The sequence below is a fragment of the Ictidomys tridecemlineatus genome, chromosome 10, assembly GCF_052094955.1.
Source record: "Ictidomys tridecemlineatus isolate mIctTri1 chromosome 10, mIctTri1.hap1, whole genome shotgun sequence".
Lineage (NCBI taxonomy): Eukaryota > Metazoa > Chordata > Mammalia > Rodentia > Sciuridae > Ictidomys > Ictidomys tridecemlineatus.
Window position 1 is genome coordinate 4,425,470 of NC_135486.1, and position 18,792 is coordinate 4,444,261.

Consider the following 18,792-nt stretch of genomic DNA (forward strand, 5'->3'; position numbering starts at 1 on the left):
TTAGGTCATTTATTTGTTGATTTTTTCTTCTTTTAAGGAGTGAACTCAATGCAATGAACTTTCCTCTTAGTACTGCCTTCATAGTATCCCAGAGATTTCAATATGTTATATCCGTGTTCTCATTTACCTCTAAGAATGTTTTAATCTCCTCTTTGATGTCTTTGGCAACCCATTATTCATTCAATAGCATATTATTTATTCTCCAGGTGTTGAAGTAGCTTCTATTTTTTATTTTGTCATTGATTTCTTATTCCATTATAATATGATTAGAATGCAGGGTAGTATCTCTACTTTTTGTATTTGCTAAGAATTGCTTTGTGGTATAATATAGGGTCTATTTTAGATCCACGTGCTGCTGAGAAGAAAGAGTATTCACTCGTTGATGGATGAAATATTCCATATGTGTCTCTTAAGTTTGTTATTCATTGTTATTGAGTTCTATAGTTTCTTTGTTTAGTTTTTGTTTGGAAGATCTATCCAATGGTGAAAGAGGTGTGTTAAAGTCACCCAAAATGATTGTATTGTGGTCTATTAGACTCTTGAACTTAAGAAGAATTTGTTTGAAGAACATAGATGCTCCATTGTTTGGGGCATATATAATTGTTATGTCTTGTTGGTGTATGGTTCCCTTGAGCAATATGTAGAGTCCCTCTTTATCCCTTTTGATTAACTTTGGCTTGAAGTCTACTTTATTTGATATGATATAAACCCCTGCTTGCTTCCACAGTTCATGTGAGTGGTATGATTTTTCCCAACCTTTCACCTTCAGTCTGTGGATATCTTTTCCTATGAATCTCTTGATGGCAGCATATTGTTAGATCTTTTTAAAAATCCAACCTGCCAGTCTATGTCTTTTGATTGGTGAGTTCAGGCCATTAACATTCAGGGTTATTATTGAGACATGATTTGTATTGCTGGTTATATTTGTTTATTTTTGATATTTAACTTGACTTGGTTTCTCTTTTGATTAGTATCTCCTTTAGTGAAATAATTCCCTTTGCTAATTTTCATTGTTGTTTTTCTTTTCCTCCTCATAGAATATTTTACAGAGGATTTTCTGTAGTACAGGCTTTCTAGTTCTAACTAGAAAATTAACTTTTGTTTATCATGGGAGGTTTTTATTTCATCATCAAATCTAAAGCTTAATTTTGTTGGACATAAGATTCTTGGTTGGCACCCATTTTCTTCCAGAACTTGGTATATGTTGTTCCAGGATCTTCTAGTTTTCAGGGTCTGGTTGAAAAAACTGCAGATATCCTAACTGATTCCTTTCTCTTGTGGCTTTTAAAATTCTCTCATTTTCCTGTATGCTAAGCATTTTCATTATAATGCACCTGGATGTGGATCTGTTGTGATTTTATACATGTGATGTCCTGTAAGCCTCTTGTATTTTATTTTCCAATTCATTCTTCATGTTTGGAAGATTTTCAGATATTATTTCATTGACTAGGTTGTTCATTCCTTTGGTTTGGAACTCTATGCCTTCCTCTAGCCCCATAATTCTTAAATTTGGTCTTTTTATGTTATCCCATAATTCTCAAATGTTCTGCTCACAGTTTCTTTTCATCTTCACTGTCAACATTCAAGATTATATATTTTGTCTTCATTGTCTGAGGTCATGTCTTCCAAGGGTTCTAGTCTGTTGGTGATGCTTTCTATTAAGCTTTTAATTTGGTTGTTTCTTTCATTTCAAGGATTTCTGTTTGGCTTTTTTTCAGAACCTCTACTCCCTACTGAAGTAATCTTTTGCTTCCCATATTTGCTTATGTAGCTCTTTATGGAAATGATCTTTTGCTGCCTGTAATTGCTCTCTTGTATCATCCTTTAGTTTACAGAACATTTTAATTATGTACATCCTGAACACCTTCTCTATCCTTTCTTCTGTTGTGTTGGCCATGGATTCATCTTGGTTTGTTGGGGGCACCTTCTTCCCTTGTTTTTTCATGTTGTTTGTGTGTCTTCCCTTCTAGCACTGTGGATCCAAGGTGTTACCCTATAGACTTATAGTGTCCCTGCAGGTTTCCAATACCTCTCCTTTAAGGGGGAGAATAATGTGAACAGATTCCAATAAAACAATATACAACCTTAAAACAAAGAGCTGCTGTTAAGACATTAACAGTTTGTGTCAATATACAGAAATGGTAAATTCAATTATTATCTACAATATAAATGATTTGCAAGAAGGGTCTACAATTTCTGATGGTGGACAATGAACTGGGGTGAGGTGTAGGATGAGATGCTGAAGGGGTAGGTGGTGAAAATATAGAGTTATTAGATCTTAGGAAGCATGAAAGAGGAATCTAAGAAGTTGGTTAGTAGATGGAAAAAAGAGAAAAAGTGATTTTTGAAATACAACTATGTGGGAAGACAGTAAAGTACAAAAACCAAATATAAATATTAAGAAAAGTAAAAAAAATAAAACAGTAAAAATAGGAGATAAAAGAAGATACAATACCACTGTAATATTCTATTCAAGTATCCCAGTCCTCAGTAGCCTAATTATTGAAAAGTACTTGGTTTCACAAATGTTGGGGATATGAGGACAGGAGAAAAAAAAATCTCGAAGGAAAAGACAAGGATTGTTTTTGTTGGAGATCAGTATCTTTTCTGCTTCCCTTCTCATCTAATAGGTGGGTTGTCTGTTGTTTGCTGGCATCTCCACCCTCAGGATGGTGAAGGTCATTAGGGTGAGAGGATTGGTCTTGGGGGCATGGTTCCTGGAGGTGGGATACTGCACCCCAAAGATCTCCTTTGGGGCCCACTCGTGTGATGTGGGCTCCTGGTCTTATCTTCTTATATTACCTATAGACCATACAATTCCTGGTCTCTAATTTGGTCTCTAAACTGAATCTCACACACCACTTTCTACTTCCCAATCAGGAACCTTTCTTTCCAGAGGTCTTGTGGGCTGTGCTCTGGGGGCTGTGCACCTGCAGCAGAAAGCTGTTTTATATTGGGCAGTTCAGGACCAGGTTTTACAAACTACAGACTGGTTGTATAGCTACAAGCACTGTGCTGGGTTAGTGGCTGCCAGGGAGTGGGGTGAGTTGGGGACTTTCGGTACCTTGATATTATTTCTAATCCCCAGCAGTGTTCCAAGCTAGAAGTGGCTCCAACTAAAGTGTGTGGCAACAAAGGTGTCTCAAGATGGAGGCATCCACTTTCAGCAATGGGGTATGGGATTGGGTGGGGCCAGGCAGTGGCCTTGAGTGTAATGTTCAGAGATGCAGCTCTCTGGCATGCAGTATTGTGGCTGGTGGCTGTCACCGAATCAGTGCAGCATTCCCAGGTGCAGGCTACTATGTGTAGGGGACCGTGGCAGTGGTTTCAGTGACTAAAGATGGAGGCAACCAAAGAAGCCCCTTGTTGGTAGGTGGGGGTCCATTCAAAATGGGCAGCCAGAGTTCCTATGCGTGAGCTGCAGCAGGGTTTTCTGTGTGGGAGCAGCAGCCTGGAGTCCTTCGTAAGTGCTAATGCCAGTGGTCCTACTCTAGCAACTGGAGGACTTGTGTAGCCGATGGTCAGGAGTCTGCTGAGGCCACGCAATGAAGCCTGGAGACCTGTGTAGCACAGCGGCCGAGATTCCCGCGTGAAGCAGCTGTCGGGGGTCCTCTAATTGCTCACAGAAAAACAGTATTTCCACTACTTGAATCCCAGGTTCCAGAGTGACACAGAATGCAGCCTCCCTCTAGCATCTCCCATTATCTTAATTGTTCTCTTTCTTTGCATTATTCATTACTATCCCACTTTGGCAAAGTGTCATTTGAAAAATAAGTAACATACTTTAGCATAGAAAAGGAAAACAACTTTCTATCTTTAAAGACTGTGGGCTTCAATTTGGAAACTGGAAGTAGATATAGAACATTTATCAGAATCATTTAATCTGTTAGCCAGATTTTTCTGAGCGCTAGCTTTATATACTTTATCAAACACTGGGGACAGAAAGATGAAGTAGACATAGCCCCTGGCATCTAAGACATTTCTGCCATGTAATACAATGTTATGTCAGTTCAATTTTGGAGGTCAGGCACTCCAGGGGAACATTTGTCATTCTTAATATAAATCAATGGTATCTTGAATTAATGAACGAATGAATCAACGAACCCACTCATGACAAAACTTAAATCCAAAAACAAGATCTAGCAAGAGGGGGTTTCCCATCTGTCTTATCACCATTAGTCAGCTCTCAAAAAACAGCAACTACAAAACATTTAAGGGTGAGCTTACCAGTTCCTCATGCGGAGGCTCCTCCAAATTTAGAGGGATTTTGGATTCCATGTCCTCCCACCCAGGAAGGTGGTTAGAAGCTGGCGTGTTAGAAATAATGCCACCATTTTGTACCTTGATGCCATTTACTCTCTGGCAGGTAGAAGGAATGTGGTGAAAGAAGAGGCTCTTCTGTGGCATGGGCAGGAACCAGGCCACAGCAAAAGCCACGGAAACACAAGTAAGAGAGATGACATTCAAGCTGAATAGGGACCAGCCTGCTACTGAGACAAGGATCTGCCCTAGGACAGAGCCCACTGTGAAGCCCACCAAGGTGGCACTTCGGCAGTAACTTGTGACTTTCTGGTACATTCCTAGGTCCACTACACTGTAGATATAAGAGTAATAGGCAATTTCTGTGGCTGTGGCGATGCCATAGAAGAATTCTAAGAACTGAACGGCCAGCAGTCCCTGGGCATAGAGCAGCATGAACCATGTAACAATAAGGCTGAGTCCCTGTAGTAGAACAACAGGTTTATAACGGAGGTAATCTGTAGCAAGGAACACAGGAAACAGCAGCACCAGGTAAGAGTATGTCCAAACTGGATAAATTTCATTGAAGACCTGGTAAAGAGAGAATAAAAATCTCTTAGTGATTGAAATACTAAAAGAACTTATTTTTATAAAACACCTACCAATGCTTCAAATACCACATTATTAACAACCAAAGAAACCTTGGCAATAACAATTCAGATATCTGTTCAAAATATCCTTCCCCATCTCTACTCTGTCATCTTTTTCTTTCTTTAAAAAAAACATATATTAATCAGTTTATTGTACTTTATTTTTTTAGAGAGAGAGAGAGAGAGAGAGAGAGAGAGAGAGAGAGAGAGAATTTTTTTAGTATTTATTTTTCAGTTATCGGCGGACACAACATCTTTGTTTATATGTGGTGCTGAGGATCAAACCCGGGCCGCACGCATGCCAGGCGAGCGTGCTACCGCTTGAGCCACATCCCCAGCCCTGTCATCTTTTTCTTAATAAAATCTTTCCCTTTCATCAAGGCTCTTCAGGCTTCCTTATCCAGGAAGACTGCTGAAGTTGATATTCAAAGCTCTCTTGATACCATCTCATATCAGTGTCCCTATTTAACTCATAACACTGGTTCATAGCCATGGCTGTATACCTCTCAAGAAGCTTTAAATATTTGGGGTTTCAAGATTTTTTTAAAAAAAACTTCCTAGAACTACTGTCTTGTAGGTTCTTTAACATGAGACCCAACATTCATCTTTATACTCTAACAGCCAGCATGCTTAAAAGATATGGGGCTCTGGGTTGGGCATGGTGGTGCATGCCTGTAATCCCAGTGATTCCAGGAAGCTAAGTCAGGAGGAATGAAAATTCAAAGCCAGCCTCAGCAACTTAATGAAGACCTGTCTCAAAATAAAAATAAAAAGGGCTGGGAGTGGGCTGGGATTGTGGCTCAGCGGTAGACACTCACCTAGTACATGTGAAGCCCTGGGCTTGATCCTCAGCACCACATTAAATAGATAGATAGATAGATAGAGGTGCTGTGTCCAACTACAACTAAAAAATAAGTATTTTTAAAAAGGAGGGTCTGGGGATATGGCTCAATGGTAAAGTGCCTCAAAACAAACTATCTACTTGATTTTTTTTAAAAAAAGATACTAGGCTCCTTTAATGTTTCAGAAGAAGTACAGGACAAGGGAGCTTTGATCCTACTCTCTAATTATATCTTTCTAATTTTAATTTTTAGAGCAAAGGAATAGGTAGAGAGAATGAACAGTCCTAGCATCTTGACAGAACAATTCTCTCAGGATAGTAGGATTATAGGCAAGTTTTTGTCTTTTTTTTACTTATTTGTAATTTGGAAGAAGATTGTAGTTTTTTCTATCTTTTCAAATTTTAAAAATTAAATTTTTTCCTTGAAAGATAATTGTACATACTTATAGGATACAGTGTGTTGTATCAGTAAATGTACACACTGTATAATGATCAATTCAGGATACTTAGATTATCCATCACCTCAAAGTTTTATCATTTCATTATGATGGGAACATTCAAAATCATTTCTTCTAGCTAATCACCCTTCTGCGAATAGTACACAAGAACTTACTGCTATTTTCTTTTTAATGCATATTTTAAATGGCAATATAATTTAAAATAAAAGCAAGCATGAAACTAGAATGCTCCAGCTGGAATTACAATTCTACTACTTGCTGTGTAATTAGAGGTGCTCCTCTATGATGGCTTAGGTTCTGATGAACTCATTCTAACTTGAAAGTACAAGTCACTCAGCACACCTAGTCTACCAAGCAGCAGCATCTAGCAACATGCAGCATTGGCCCCTTTCCCTTGTGACTGTCTGGCTAGCTGGGAGCTGTATTTACCACCAGCATCACTAGAGAGCAAGGCACCATGTATTGCTAAGCCCACGAAAAGATCAAAATGAAAAACGTGGAGTATGATATCAAATGAATGTATATTGCTTTTGTACCATCACAAAGTAAAAAAAAAAAAAATCCTAAGTTGAACCACTGTGTATCAGGAACTGTGCAAAGAATATAGAATAGAGATTGTTACATGCTGGGAAGGATGAGGGAAAGATGAATAAAAAGAGGCTGGATAACAGGTACCAAAACACAGAAGGAAGAAGTTCTGGCTTTCCACACCACAGTGGGATAATAACCAAGCACACTTTTTATGAATAAGGAGTAGTGTGGTGGGCAAAGGCTCCAAATATGAAGAAATGGTAAAGAGAGGGAAATGCAAACCACCCTGTTTGATTGGTGCATGATGTGCACATTTTTTCTGCATTGTACCTCATTAATATGTATAATTATTGCAGGTTAATAAAAAGTAAATTAAAAACAGTTCCTATTGCTCCCTTACTCCATCTTTTGTTTTAGGACACTGATTGACCTCTTCACTTCCAGTAATTGTGCTTTGACATATTATATAACTTTTAATAATGGTTTTCCCTAAATAATTAACTGTCAAGTTTCATTATAAAAGTCCTATTCTTTTAATGAATGCCAACTAAAACATAGAGGGGTGGGTGATGGGTTGTCTTTAGCCTACTGTAATTAATAGGCCTGCATTTCTCCTATTAGAGACATCTATCCCTGGTGAATGGCTCTCTTACACTAACACCAGATTTCTAACAGTGAGTCCCCACTGATACACTATACACCCTGCTATGCACTTCACCTAAAATAGCCCCAACTGATCCAAACAACAGCACTGCAGGGTAAATGCTTTCACCATCCATATTTGGTAGTCAAGGAAACTTGGTCTTAGAGAGAGGTTAGGTGAACTATCCACAGGCAACACAGTGAGGACTGGAAGAAGGAAGATCTAAACCAGACATTCAGAACCAGATATTCTGAATCTACCACACTGAAACCCCTGGTTTCTTCAGTCAGAAAACTATTATTGATCTCAGAGCCTCCTAGGGTACTTGAGGCCTGCAAGTGCTTTTTCAATCTATATGGAAGTGGGGTTTTGGGAGTTGAGGGGTCCCCTCCCAGTACTGGGTATTGAACCCAGGGGCACTTAACCACTGAACCACATCCCCAGCCTTTTAAAATATTTTATTTAGAGACAGGATTTCATGAAATTGCTTAGGGCCTCACTAAGTTGTTGAAGCTGGCTTTGAATACACATCCTCCAGCCTCAGCCTTCCAAGCTGCTATCAGCCCTTGAGGTATTTTTATAGAACATTTGTCAAGATAAAAGACTGTAATACTGCAGACAGTTTCCAGAGCTTAGCCACTGGGTTCCCAAAGGAGATTATCCTTTCTTTCTCTTCAATGACACCATCAGAAGTTATTACACCAGAAAACACTTCTTGGATAAATACTTTGAATCTTGAAGGGGAACTTCCTACAGGCAAAATTGTACAAATTAAAAACCTTTATTGTCTATGCCCCATCTTCTCACCTCAGGTAAAATATGCCATGTGATCAAAGGGAATTGATTTTATTCTATTCAAAGTATCTTTTGCAACTTTGGATCAGAGTTTGTGCTTTCTTTTGAGATATAAAAAGTTAAGGGAAAACAATATAGACTCTATTTTAGAATCAAGTTTCAATTAAACTATTTAATAAACACCTGTTAGCCAACACTGTTCTCAATCTATTTAGAGGTAATAAAAAAAAAAAAAAGTAAAATGCTCTCTCCAGGAGTTCTGAACCTGGTGAGGAATATGCATACATATAAACAGTATTTATGATGGAAATGGCTTTGAGGGGGATGTTGAAGGATGAAAAAGAAGCTACAAAAAGATATCAACAGATATATATGGGAAGATTATTCCAGAGATCATGTTGGAATACAGGTCAATGGATGGTTGTTGGGAGCTGGCGACCGCACCCTGAAAATGGCGCTGGTTTCCTGCTTCTGCTTCTTTAGCAGTTAGAGTTGTTAGAGGTAAACAACTCCTTGTAAGGCTGTGGGGCTAGGCTCTGGCCTGCTTCCGCTGCGCTGTACCTATTAGACTTTTCCACGTGGTGCTAGTTCATCGGCGGGGCTGGGTACTTAAGCCAGGGCAGACCGACCGCTCGCGCTCTTTCCTGTTTTCTTATCATGCTTCAAGGGTCCTGAATAAACTGCTGAAAGAAGAATCCTGTGTCGTGTTTCCCTTGCTGGCGAGGGGTCGCAACAATTGGTGGCCCGTATGGGGAAGAATATTCCTCGAACCCGGGATTCAGAACTTTCAGCAGCCAGGGTGGTACACCGGTAAAGTTTCCCAGGTAAGTGGGAATCTGCAAGAAAATAGCGGGGCACTCCTCTGTAGATAAAGAGAGAGCGGGGAACTAATAGAACGGGACGCTCCTCTGTAGATAAAGAGAGAGCGGGGCTTTTGTACTTTCACTTTCTTTATAGCTTTGAAAACATTATGGGCGCTACCTCTTCAAGCCCAATTTTGTTGGCCCTGGATGGGTTGCTACGTTCAAAAGGACTTAAGGTAAAGCAGAGCACTTTGCAGATGTTTTTAAGAGAAGCTGATATAGCGGCTCCTTGGTTTGCTTTTTCGGGGAGTCTTATGATTCCTAGCTGGGACAAATTAGGGAGAGATCTGGATTTCGCTTATGAGCAAGGTACTTTAGAGGGTGGCGTTATACCACTTTGGAAGTTGGTTAGAGGATGTATAGCAGACGGTAAATGCCAGGAAGCTGTGGGCGAGGGTCAGGCCGTTCTTGAACAACTACATGAGGAAAAATCTGAGGGGTCACATAGTGAAGTGGCAGAGAATATTAAGAGTAAGAGTAGTGAAAAGGCAAAAGAGCCTGAAAATAAAAATAGGAGAAGGCTCTATCCAGACTTGACAGAACTAAAAACACCCAAGGACACAAACGACTCAGAGAGTTCTGAGGACCTTGATATATTGTTACAGCAACTACGTAAGATAAAAATGAAAAAGAAAAAAAGGGAGACACAAAGCATGAAAGCCTACCGTGAGAAGGGGGATAAATCTAATTTTGATAAATCTAATTCTGAAGAGGAGGTTGAGAATTTAGAAGAAGATGCAGTGCCTGTTGCACAGCCCCCATATGTGGGGGAGTCCAAAGCTCTAGGAGAACTTTTCATACACAAGTTTGGAGAATAGTTAATACAGACATGGGACTAGCGTACCCGGTTTTTCAGAACGCTAATAGGGGAAGATACCATGAGCCTTTAGATTTTAAAATAATTAAAACCTTGGCAGAATCCATTCGCACTTATGGTGTAGATGCTGCCTTCACTCTTACTCAAGTAGAGGGGCTTACCAGATTTTGCATGACCCCCTCAGATTGGGCTAGTCTGGTGCGCGCTTGTGTCTCCCCAGGCAAATATTTGGACTGGAGAGCATTTATGCTAGAGGGCGCGGTAGAGCAGGCTGCCCAAAATCATGCGGCGGGACGCCCCGCCTGGGATAAAGATATGCTTTTGGGGCAGGGCAGGTTTGCCAATCAACAAACGGGATATCCTCCTGAAGTATATGAACAGATTAATAACATTTGTATCCGTGCATGGAAGTCACTCCCAAATAGAGGAGAAGTGTCTGGCAATCTGACTAAAATTATACAGGGCCCTACAGAACCTTTCTCAGACTTTGTTGCTAGGATGGTGGATGCTGCGGGAAAAATCTTTGGTGATCCCGATAGAGCCATGCCTTTGATTAAGCAACTTGTTTTTGAGCAATGTACTAAAGAATGTAAGGCAGGTGTTACTCCCTATGTTGGAGGTGGCTTACACTGATTTAGTACATTTACTACAATTAGAGGGTTTGCTTATTTCACCTGATAAAGTACAGACAGGAAACTCTATTGATTATCTTGGTGCTAGTATCTTTTGTGAAACTATTACACCCCAAAAGGTAACTCTTAGGACTGATAATTTACATATGTTAAATAATTTTCAAAAATTATTGGGTGACATAAATTGGATTAGGGGCTACTTGCATATTCCCAATGTTAAATTAAAACCCTTGTATGAAATTCTTAAAGGTGATTCAGATCTTACTTCCCCTCGACATCTTACTGAGGAAGCCAGGTCAGCATTGCTTAAAGTGGAAAAGGCTATACAACATGCTAGCCTTTGCAGGCTTCAAGAGGATAAGCCTCTTCAATTATGTGTGCTCGCCACTGTACGGCAACCTACTGGAGTTTTGTGGCAAGATGGTCCTTTGTTGTGGATACATCCACGTATATCCCCTGGAAAATCCCTTGAGTATTATCCTGATGCAGTTGCTTCTTTAGCTATGTTAGGGATACAACAAAGTATACAATTTTTTAGTTTTCCTCCTACGTCTGTGATTGTCCCTTATACGTGTCAACAAATTCAAGTTTTGTGTGCTAACCTGGATAATTGGGCTATATTACGATGCTCTTTTCTAGGAGAAATAGATAATCACTATTCTTCACACCCTCTTATTACATTTGTTAAAGAACATCCTATCATTTTCCCTAAAATCACTTCTTCTACGCCTATCCCAGGAGCTGCAAATATCTTTACAGATGGATCTAAAACTGGTATTGGAGCCTATGTAGTAAATGATCAACCTCCTATCCAACATCAGTTTGCTCCTGGCAATCCACAATGGGTGGAGCTGCAAATTGTCATAAAAGTATTTGAACAATGTCCATTTCCTTTTAATTTAATCTCAGATTCTGTTTATGTAGTTCAAGCTTTAAAGGTGTTGGAAGCAGTGGGTCCCATACACACATCAGGAGTAATGTCTTCCCTTTTTCTCCATCTTCAAACATTGATTTGGAATCGCTCCGCCTGTTTTTACCCTTTGCATATTCAAGCCCACACAGGTTTACTGGGTGCTCTTTCTGCTGGCAATGCCCAAGCTGATCTTGCTACTCGTCCTTCTTGGATGTTCCCTGTTTCCTCCTTAGATCAAGCTAGAAACTTTCATAGTAAATTTCATATTAATGCACGAGCACTTCAGAAGCGCTTTACTATCTCCCGTGCTGATGCTCGGCAGATTGTATTGGATTGTCCTAATTGTATCATTTTACATCATCCCCCTTCTGTGGGCGTAAATCCTCGTGGTTTGCGGCCTTTAACTATATGGCAAATGGATGTCACTCATGTTCCCGACTTTGGCAAACTTAAATATGTCCATGTGTCTGTAGATACTTGTTCTGGCATTATCCATGCTTCTGCTTTGTCTGGTGAAAAGGCTGGAAATGTTATCACGCATTGCTTGGAAGCCTGGGCAGCCTGGGGATTACCACAGACCACTAAGACGGACAATGGTCCAGCGTATACTGGACGACAATTTTCTTCCTTTTGCAACCATATGGGTATCCAGCTTGTCCATGGTTTACCCTACAACCCACAAGGTCAGGGTATTGTAGAGCGCACTCATAAGACTCTAAAAGAGATGTTAGTAAAACAAAAAGGGGGAATTGGCTTAGGCCACACCCCGAAAGAGCACCTCTCCCTGGCTCTATTCACTATTAATTTTTTGAATCTGGACATCCAAGGGCGCTCTGCTGCGACTAGGCACTGTTCGCCCCCTGCCCCGAACTTTGGGCACGTTAAGTGGAAAGATGTACTTTCTGGACAATGGTATGGGCCTGATCCCGTGCTGGCATGGGCACGAGGTTCTGTTTGTGTTTTCCCACAGAACCGAATGGAACCGTTGTGGGTGCCAGAGCGCCTCGTGTGGAAAGTTCCTCAAGCTCCGTCAGGAAGGAAGAATGAAGATGAACAAGATGAGGTGCTTGATGCTTCTCCTGATGGTGATCGGACATGAGGTCGTCTGGACTGCAGAACGACTCCTCTGGGCGGTGGTAAAGACGTGGCCATATCCATTTCCCGTAACTTCTCAGGCTGGTGTACTTCCATCTTTCTTCACTACTAATGGCTCTGCTACCATGGACTGGCCGACCTTGCCTATGGATACTGTAGCAGCTATTGATAACTTTTCTACTGTTTCATTATTTGACACATCATGTTTCTCTGTACATGTTAATTACTCTGATTCCATACCTTGTATTATGTTAACCAATCAATCTTTGGGCTGGTTTGATAGTGATGGTTCCCAGGGCTCAAATGGTAATGCTACTGTAATCAATGGTGTTTTTCCTACTAAGGTATTGAGAGCCAATACTTCTATTCCTCAACAACCAGCATTGTTGCCCCGTTGTAAAGCCATAAAAACTAGTTCACCAGCTTGGACTGGATGTCAGGGCTCACTGACCCCTCAGTTTATTAATTCTAACAAAACCTTTACCTTTCCTTTAATAACCACCTACAAGAATGCTACTTTTCTAGGGTTCAATTTCACTTATAATAATCCTACTCAAGCTGCTTTCTCGAATCCTTTTGACTCCTGGGTATTATGCACTCGTTTGGGCGCCTGCTCACAACTTAATGCCCTCGGATTTATTGATGGAGGTAGTGTTCAAAAATGTAACTACACTTACAATACTTCTGCTGGCAGTTTTGAAGAGCAAGTGAAAGTCAATTGCAGTGACCTATTTAGGTTTGCACCAACACCTGTGTGTGTATGGCCCCCATTCATGTTATTGATGTTCAATTATTCATCTCCTTTACTTAATTGTTCTAACCAGACGTGTAGACTTGTACAATGCTGGAATGCCTCTTTGGAGGACTCTGTTGTGGTAGTACGTGTGCCCTCCTACTTGCCTTTACCTGTGTCTATTGATGATGATAATTTGCCTGTATTATTGCAAAGAAACAAAAGAGACCTTGGTATAACTGCAGCCATTGTGGCGGCCGTTGCAGCTTCTGCTGTTGCGACGGCCACTGCCGCCGCGGCTCTCGCTACTGCTGTGCTTACTGCAGATGCTGTGAACAAGCTTGCAGGTACTGCTGCAACAGCCATGGAGACTCAGACTATGATGAATCAACATCTACATCGTGGCATTGTGCTTCTAAACCAGCAGGTAGATCTACTACAAGACCAAGTGGACATTTTGAGTCAAGTGCTCACTCATGGGTATTTACTGCCCATGGATGGACTATGCATTACTCCCTTAGCTTTCAATAACTTGACTAGGGCCGCTAATTTGTCTAGAAAACTGGGAGCTATGCTTACAGGGGTGTGGTCAGCAGAGTTTGATAACCTGACTATGCTGTTGAGACAAGAAATTGTTAGAGTGAATAATACGCGTGTCCAAATCGCTCCCATGAAAGATGTAATCTCATGGTTATCTAAATTTTTTAGTTTTTCAAAACAATGGGCAGGCATGGGTGCACTGGCTGTGGTCCTGGTACTTGCCATTGTATTGTACCTGTGGTGTCTGGTTTGTATGCGCAGGCGGCAGCGGGTGCGGAATCTTATGCTCATACAAGCCTTTGCTGCTTTGGAGGCAGGACAATCCCCTCAAGCATGGCTCACCATGCTCAAGTGATCGACACAGCACAGGATGCGAGGCAAGGCACTGCACTTGGGAGCTCTAGGTTTGAGTCCCAAGAAAAGCATGTCCTATTGCATGTGGGTTTGATGTCGACGCCCCACCTCCATGAAAAAGGCATCGGTCGGAATGGTGACTCGCCTGGGGAAGGCGCCCCTCAGGAGTGTGCCATTATTTACGGCCACTTTTGCACAATGGAGATAGGACCTCTACTTTTACCTGTTGCTTGTAATTAGAAAAGGGGGAACTGTTGGGAGCTGGCGACCGCACTCTGAAAATGGCGCTGGTTTCCTGCTTCTGCTTCTTTAGCAGTTAGAGTCGTTAGAGGTAAACAACTCCTTGTAAGGCTGTGGGGCTGGGCTCTGGCCTGCTTCCGCTGCACTGTACCTATTAGACTTTTCCACGTCGTGGTGCTACTTCATTGGTGGGGCTGGGTACTTAAGCCAGGGCAGACCGACCGCTCGCGCTCTTTCCTGTTTTCTTATCATGCTTCAAGGGTCCTGAATAAACTGCTGAAAGAAGAATCCTGTGTCGTGTTTCCCTTGCTGGCGAGGGGTCGCGACAGATGGTAGTCTGTGGATATGCTGGACCTATGACTATAAGATCAGTATGAATGAAGCCTGGCTATGTGGAAGTGGGGAGAGGGAAAAGGAGGTAGTGGGAGATAATGCTATCAAGGAGGTAGGCTCTGAATATCAGGAAGAATATGCACAATGATTAAAAAATCAAAAACAGAAAATGCCTTTCAAACCACATACCACAAAGAGATAAGGTTAATAAAGTTTTTAGAAAAAAAAGGACTATTCTATTGAAAGTATAAGAACACAGTCAAAATTTAACCTGCTTAAAACTTATGAAGTGGTAACTATTTTAAAGTTTATGCTATTCCTAAAATTTAAGGGGGGGGGGAATCCTCGGAGAGTGGAAAGATAGAGGAAATTCTATCTTTTGGACTTCAGTCATAGTAGCTCTACTTAAGATGACCCGTTCAGGTCCTTCAGAAGTCTTCTGGGGAAACACAAACTTCAGTACATATGTCACTGAATGTGATTTGGTATTTACTTATAAATTATGTGCTATTTTTTATTTAACTGTCCATTGCTAAGAGCAAGCACTCTTTTAGTTACTAATTATCTGAAAAATCAAGGGATTTGCCACAGGGTAAGCAGAGCCATACTGCAATAACCAACACAATCAGCTCTGAATCCAGGTTCCTCAGAATCAGAGGACCCTTCTTCCCAGATCACTAGATTCCTTTTCAAACCCTGCCTTCCTCCCCATCTAATATGCAATAACAGAAGCATGCTTATGTTTCTATTATACAAGCAATAAATATTTAGTGGATCTTTCACCCCTGCTTCATTTCTATGCCCTTGAACATATTTGGTTCACCCTAGAAAACTTCCTGATAAGATAGAGCACAGAATAATGACAGCACATAACACATGACAAAACAGATCAGCTTTCAAATATCAACATTGGGGGCATGTTCCTTCCCTACGTGCTTCTCTCTCCGGCAAGGTACACAAACTGCATATCACATGGCAGTTCATATGAAACTTTAATTGTCAGCTGCTCATAAGCAGAATTACTTCTGCCTCAGTGGCCATGCCTCAGATTCAGTGGCTGTTTGGGGTCTCCAGAATCATACCTTCTCAGGTTGGTGCAGTAATTTTGTAAATTCATTCTGTTCATAAGAGATGGTCCTTTCCACTTTATTGTTGATTTTAACCAGTATCAAAATTCAAATGGGGGGTAGGGTTGTAGCTCAGTAGTAGAGCACTGGCCTCACATGTGTGAGGCCCTGGGTTCGGGTGCCAGCACCACATAAAAAAAATAAACAATTAAAAATAAAAATATGGTGTCCATTTACAAGTAAAAAAATAAAATTTTAAAAAGTTAAAATGGGTGATGAATAACTGTTACAGTTCCTTGTGTGGATATCCACAAGACTGAGAAACAGATGATGTAGAGTTGGGCAAAAGTCATCTCTACACTCACTGGGGTGAAACAATGTCAGACACTTAAATGAATCCAGGATTTCAACACTGATTCAATTCTCTCTCAAGTGCCCTTGGGAAAAAAGACACACTGGAACAACAAACTGGACTATGAGTAATTATATCCTGCCAGTCAGCAAATGACTCCTGTAGTGCCACCTCTTGCTCTGACCTGTTATGCTAAGTAACTGAATTGCTACTCAAAAGAGGTGAGTATGGTTTAAATCAGATGAATATTTTATAGCAACTGAAGCAGGGAGGCAGGGTGGGAGGAAAGGGAGATAGAAAAAAAAAAGAACAACTAACCAGCCACCACTCAACTGATAGGAGGGTAAAGAACACCAGACCTCAGCTTACACCTTTTGCAGCATTCAAGGAAAAGGATGTTCAATCTGCTTTATTTTGACCCTGTGGTAGCACTTTGGGTTTAACTTATTTTCATCTTATACGTCTTAATGCAAAACCCAAATACTGGAACTGATGATGCACTTTAAGAGTTAACCACATCATTAAAATACATTATGATTGGCTGGGTTTGTAGTCAGTAGTAGAGCGCTTGCCTAGCACGTATGAAGCACTGGGTTTGATCCTCAGCACTACATAAAAATAAGTAAATAAAGGTATTGTGTACATATACAACTAAAAAAATATTTTTAAAAAGTACATTATGCACTTCTGAAATCCTTATCTGGGGGTAATCAACCAGCAAGAAGTTCTTGACCATGGATTATGTGCTCTCAATTACCCTGAGCATCACAGCAGGTACAGAGCCTTCAAACACCTCACCTACAGCTGAAGAGCAAAACTAACATCTGAAGCAATAATTCACAATGCAGGAAAGAACTATAAGTGCCAATTTACGTGATGCCATCTCCTTTTATCCCAGGAGATGGGACTTAAGGGGGGAGGGCTATCTTTGGATACAAACACACCTAACTGAAAATACGACAAATTAAAATGATGGATTCTTGTCCTGTACTGTCGTTATTTGTGCACATCCATCCTATCAGCGGTAAACAAAGGAGGGGCTGGGAAGGTCAAGGGAGACCCTTTCGGAAAGCCGTGGCTGCCTACTCTCAGCCCTCGGGTATTCACCGGACCCCCACCTTGCCCAAAGTACAGCCTGCTGCGTTCTCTCGGTCAAACCCGGGTCCCAGCCCGCAGCAGGGCTGCCGGGCCAGTTGGGGCAGAGTCTCCAAGCCGCACCGCTGCGCCACCCTCACTGGCCAGCGGCACGCCGCCGCCGGCTGGGCTCGCTCTGACTCCGGAGGGCGAAGGGAAACCCAGAGGAGGAGGGGCAGGGCCCAGGTCGTCTGCCCCGGGACAGCGCCGGAGCCGCGACCGGGACGGCCCCGCGCCCGCCTCGCGCCCGCCACGCGCCCGCCTACCTCCCGCTCCGTCAGGTTCTTGTCGGGCCCCAGCAGGTAGGGCGTGAGGAAGGGCTCGGAGGGCCGCAGGCTGGCGAAGAAGCCGTACGCGCAGAGCAGCGCGGTGGGCAAGAACCAGCACTCGCGAGGGACCCGCGCTGTGCGCAGGAGCATGGTGGCCGCCGCCGCCGCCGCCCGCCGGGACACCGGGCCGGGCACATCCATTCGGGAAGGGGAGGGGACCGGCCCGGCCCCTTCCTTCTGCTCCGCCAACTGGAGGGAGTTCCAGGTGGCGACACCTACAACCTTTAGTGACACCTCTTCTCCGCAGGGCCAGCCGCTCCGGGCCGGCGGCCGCAGGGCGGAGCCTAGCCTCCCTCACGTGTCCTGAAGAGCCTCCCGGCCGCCCGGCTCCACCGCCCGCCCCCTCGCCGCCGCCTCCAGGTCGGGGCCAATCACGGTAGGCGCCCGGCACTCAGCTTCACCCCGATTGGTCGGCGGCGGCGCCTCGCCAGACGCTGACGTCAAGGGGGCTGGCCGCGGGCTCGCGAAACGGGCAGCGCTGCCGGCCGCTCAGTTCCCGCTCGGCGTCCCCTGTGCCTCAGTGTCGGCAGGCGGTGCGAGTGACCTCCCTCACAATTTGTCACCGTCCCTCTGAGGCCCGCATAGGTGTCCTCCTCGAAAGACATGGCGACCACTGCGGGCAGAGGCGGGAAGTGGCAGCCCTTTTCCCCAGCGCCACGTGTGGAACTGGGTTCCTCCGCCCGAGTGGGACAGGGCCGCGAGTGGGCGCCGCGCGCCGCCCAGAGCGTGTGAGGGAGAGCGAGCCTGGGCGCCGAACCGCCCGGGAGCCCCGAGGCCGCGGGCTTCCCCGCCGCGCTGTTTGCGAGAGCTGTGGCGAGAACCATTGAACTGCACAGTGTAATCTACGGTGCAGAAGAAAGTGGAAACTCTGAGTCATCCAAGCAATCGGGCATGATCCATCTCATTTCAAAACAAAACAAGAGTCTTGGCATAGTTTTCAAAGACAAAGCATGACAGGAATCTCCAGGGCTTGCGCTCATCTCCTGGGTGCTTTCTGCTTGACGCACAGCCTGACTACCCATCCACTGCAGGCAAAGCTGCATCTGTAAAGCAGTTCTTCCTGTGCAGTATTTGTAGAGTACAGATCCTGCCAGAAACCTATGCAAACATTTTTGGACCTTCTCTTTTGCTTTTAGGTATGTTATGAGAAGTCCAGCTTTTTATGTGAGCATCAGTAGCAAAGCCAGATGGAATACCATACTAGTGACTGTGCATGTGAATGCACCAAAATAT

At 43.0% G+C, this 18,792-nt stretch overlaps 2 protein-coding genes across 2 annotated transcripts in view; one reads left to right on the forward strand and one right to left on the reverse strand.

The window, feature by feature from the left end:
* Positions 1–14,632, forward strand: part of LOC120887589 (uncharacterized) — a 34,997-nt gene extending 20,365 nt beyond the window's left edge. Inside the window, exons 3-4 of the mRNA XM_078022279.1 lie at positions 8,825–8,981; positions 12,353–14,632. Of these exons, the coding sequence (XP_077878405.1) occupies positions 8,825–8,981; positions 12,353–12,481 (286 nt within the window). The 3' untranslated portion in view covers positions 12,482–14,632. The remainder of the gene's footprint in view (positions 1–8,824; positions 8,982–12,352) is intronic.
* The window catches only part of Slc19a2 (solute carrier family 19 member 2), a 30,132-nt gene extending 12,268 nt beyond the window's left edge, over positions 1–17,864 (reverse strand). The window contains exons 1-2 of the mRNA XM_005319830.5: positions 17,497–17,864; positions 4,228–4,830 (exon numbers count right to left, since the gene is read on the reverse strand). Of these exons, the coding sequence (XP_005319887.2) occupies positions 4,228–4,830; positions 17,497–17,700 (807 nt within the window). The 5' untranslated portion in view covers positions 17,701–17,864. The remainder of the gene's footprint in view (positions 1–4,227; positions 4,831–17,496) is intronic.
* Between the last annotated feature and the right edge of the window lie 928 nt (positions 17,865–18,792).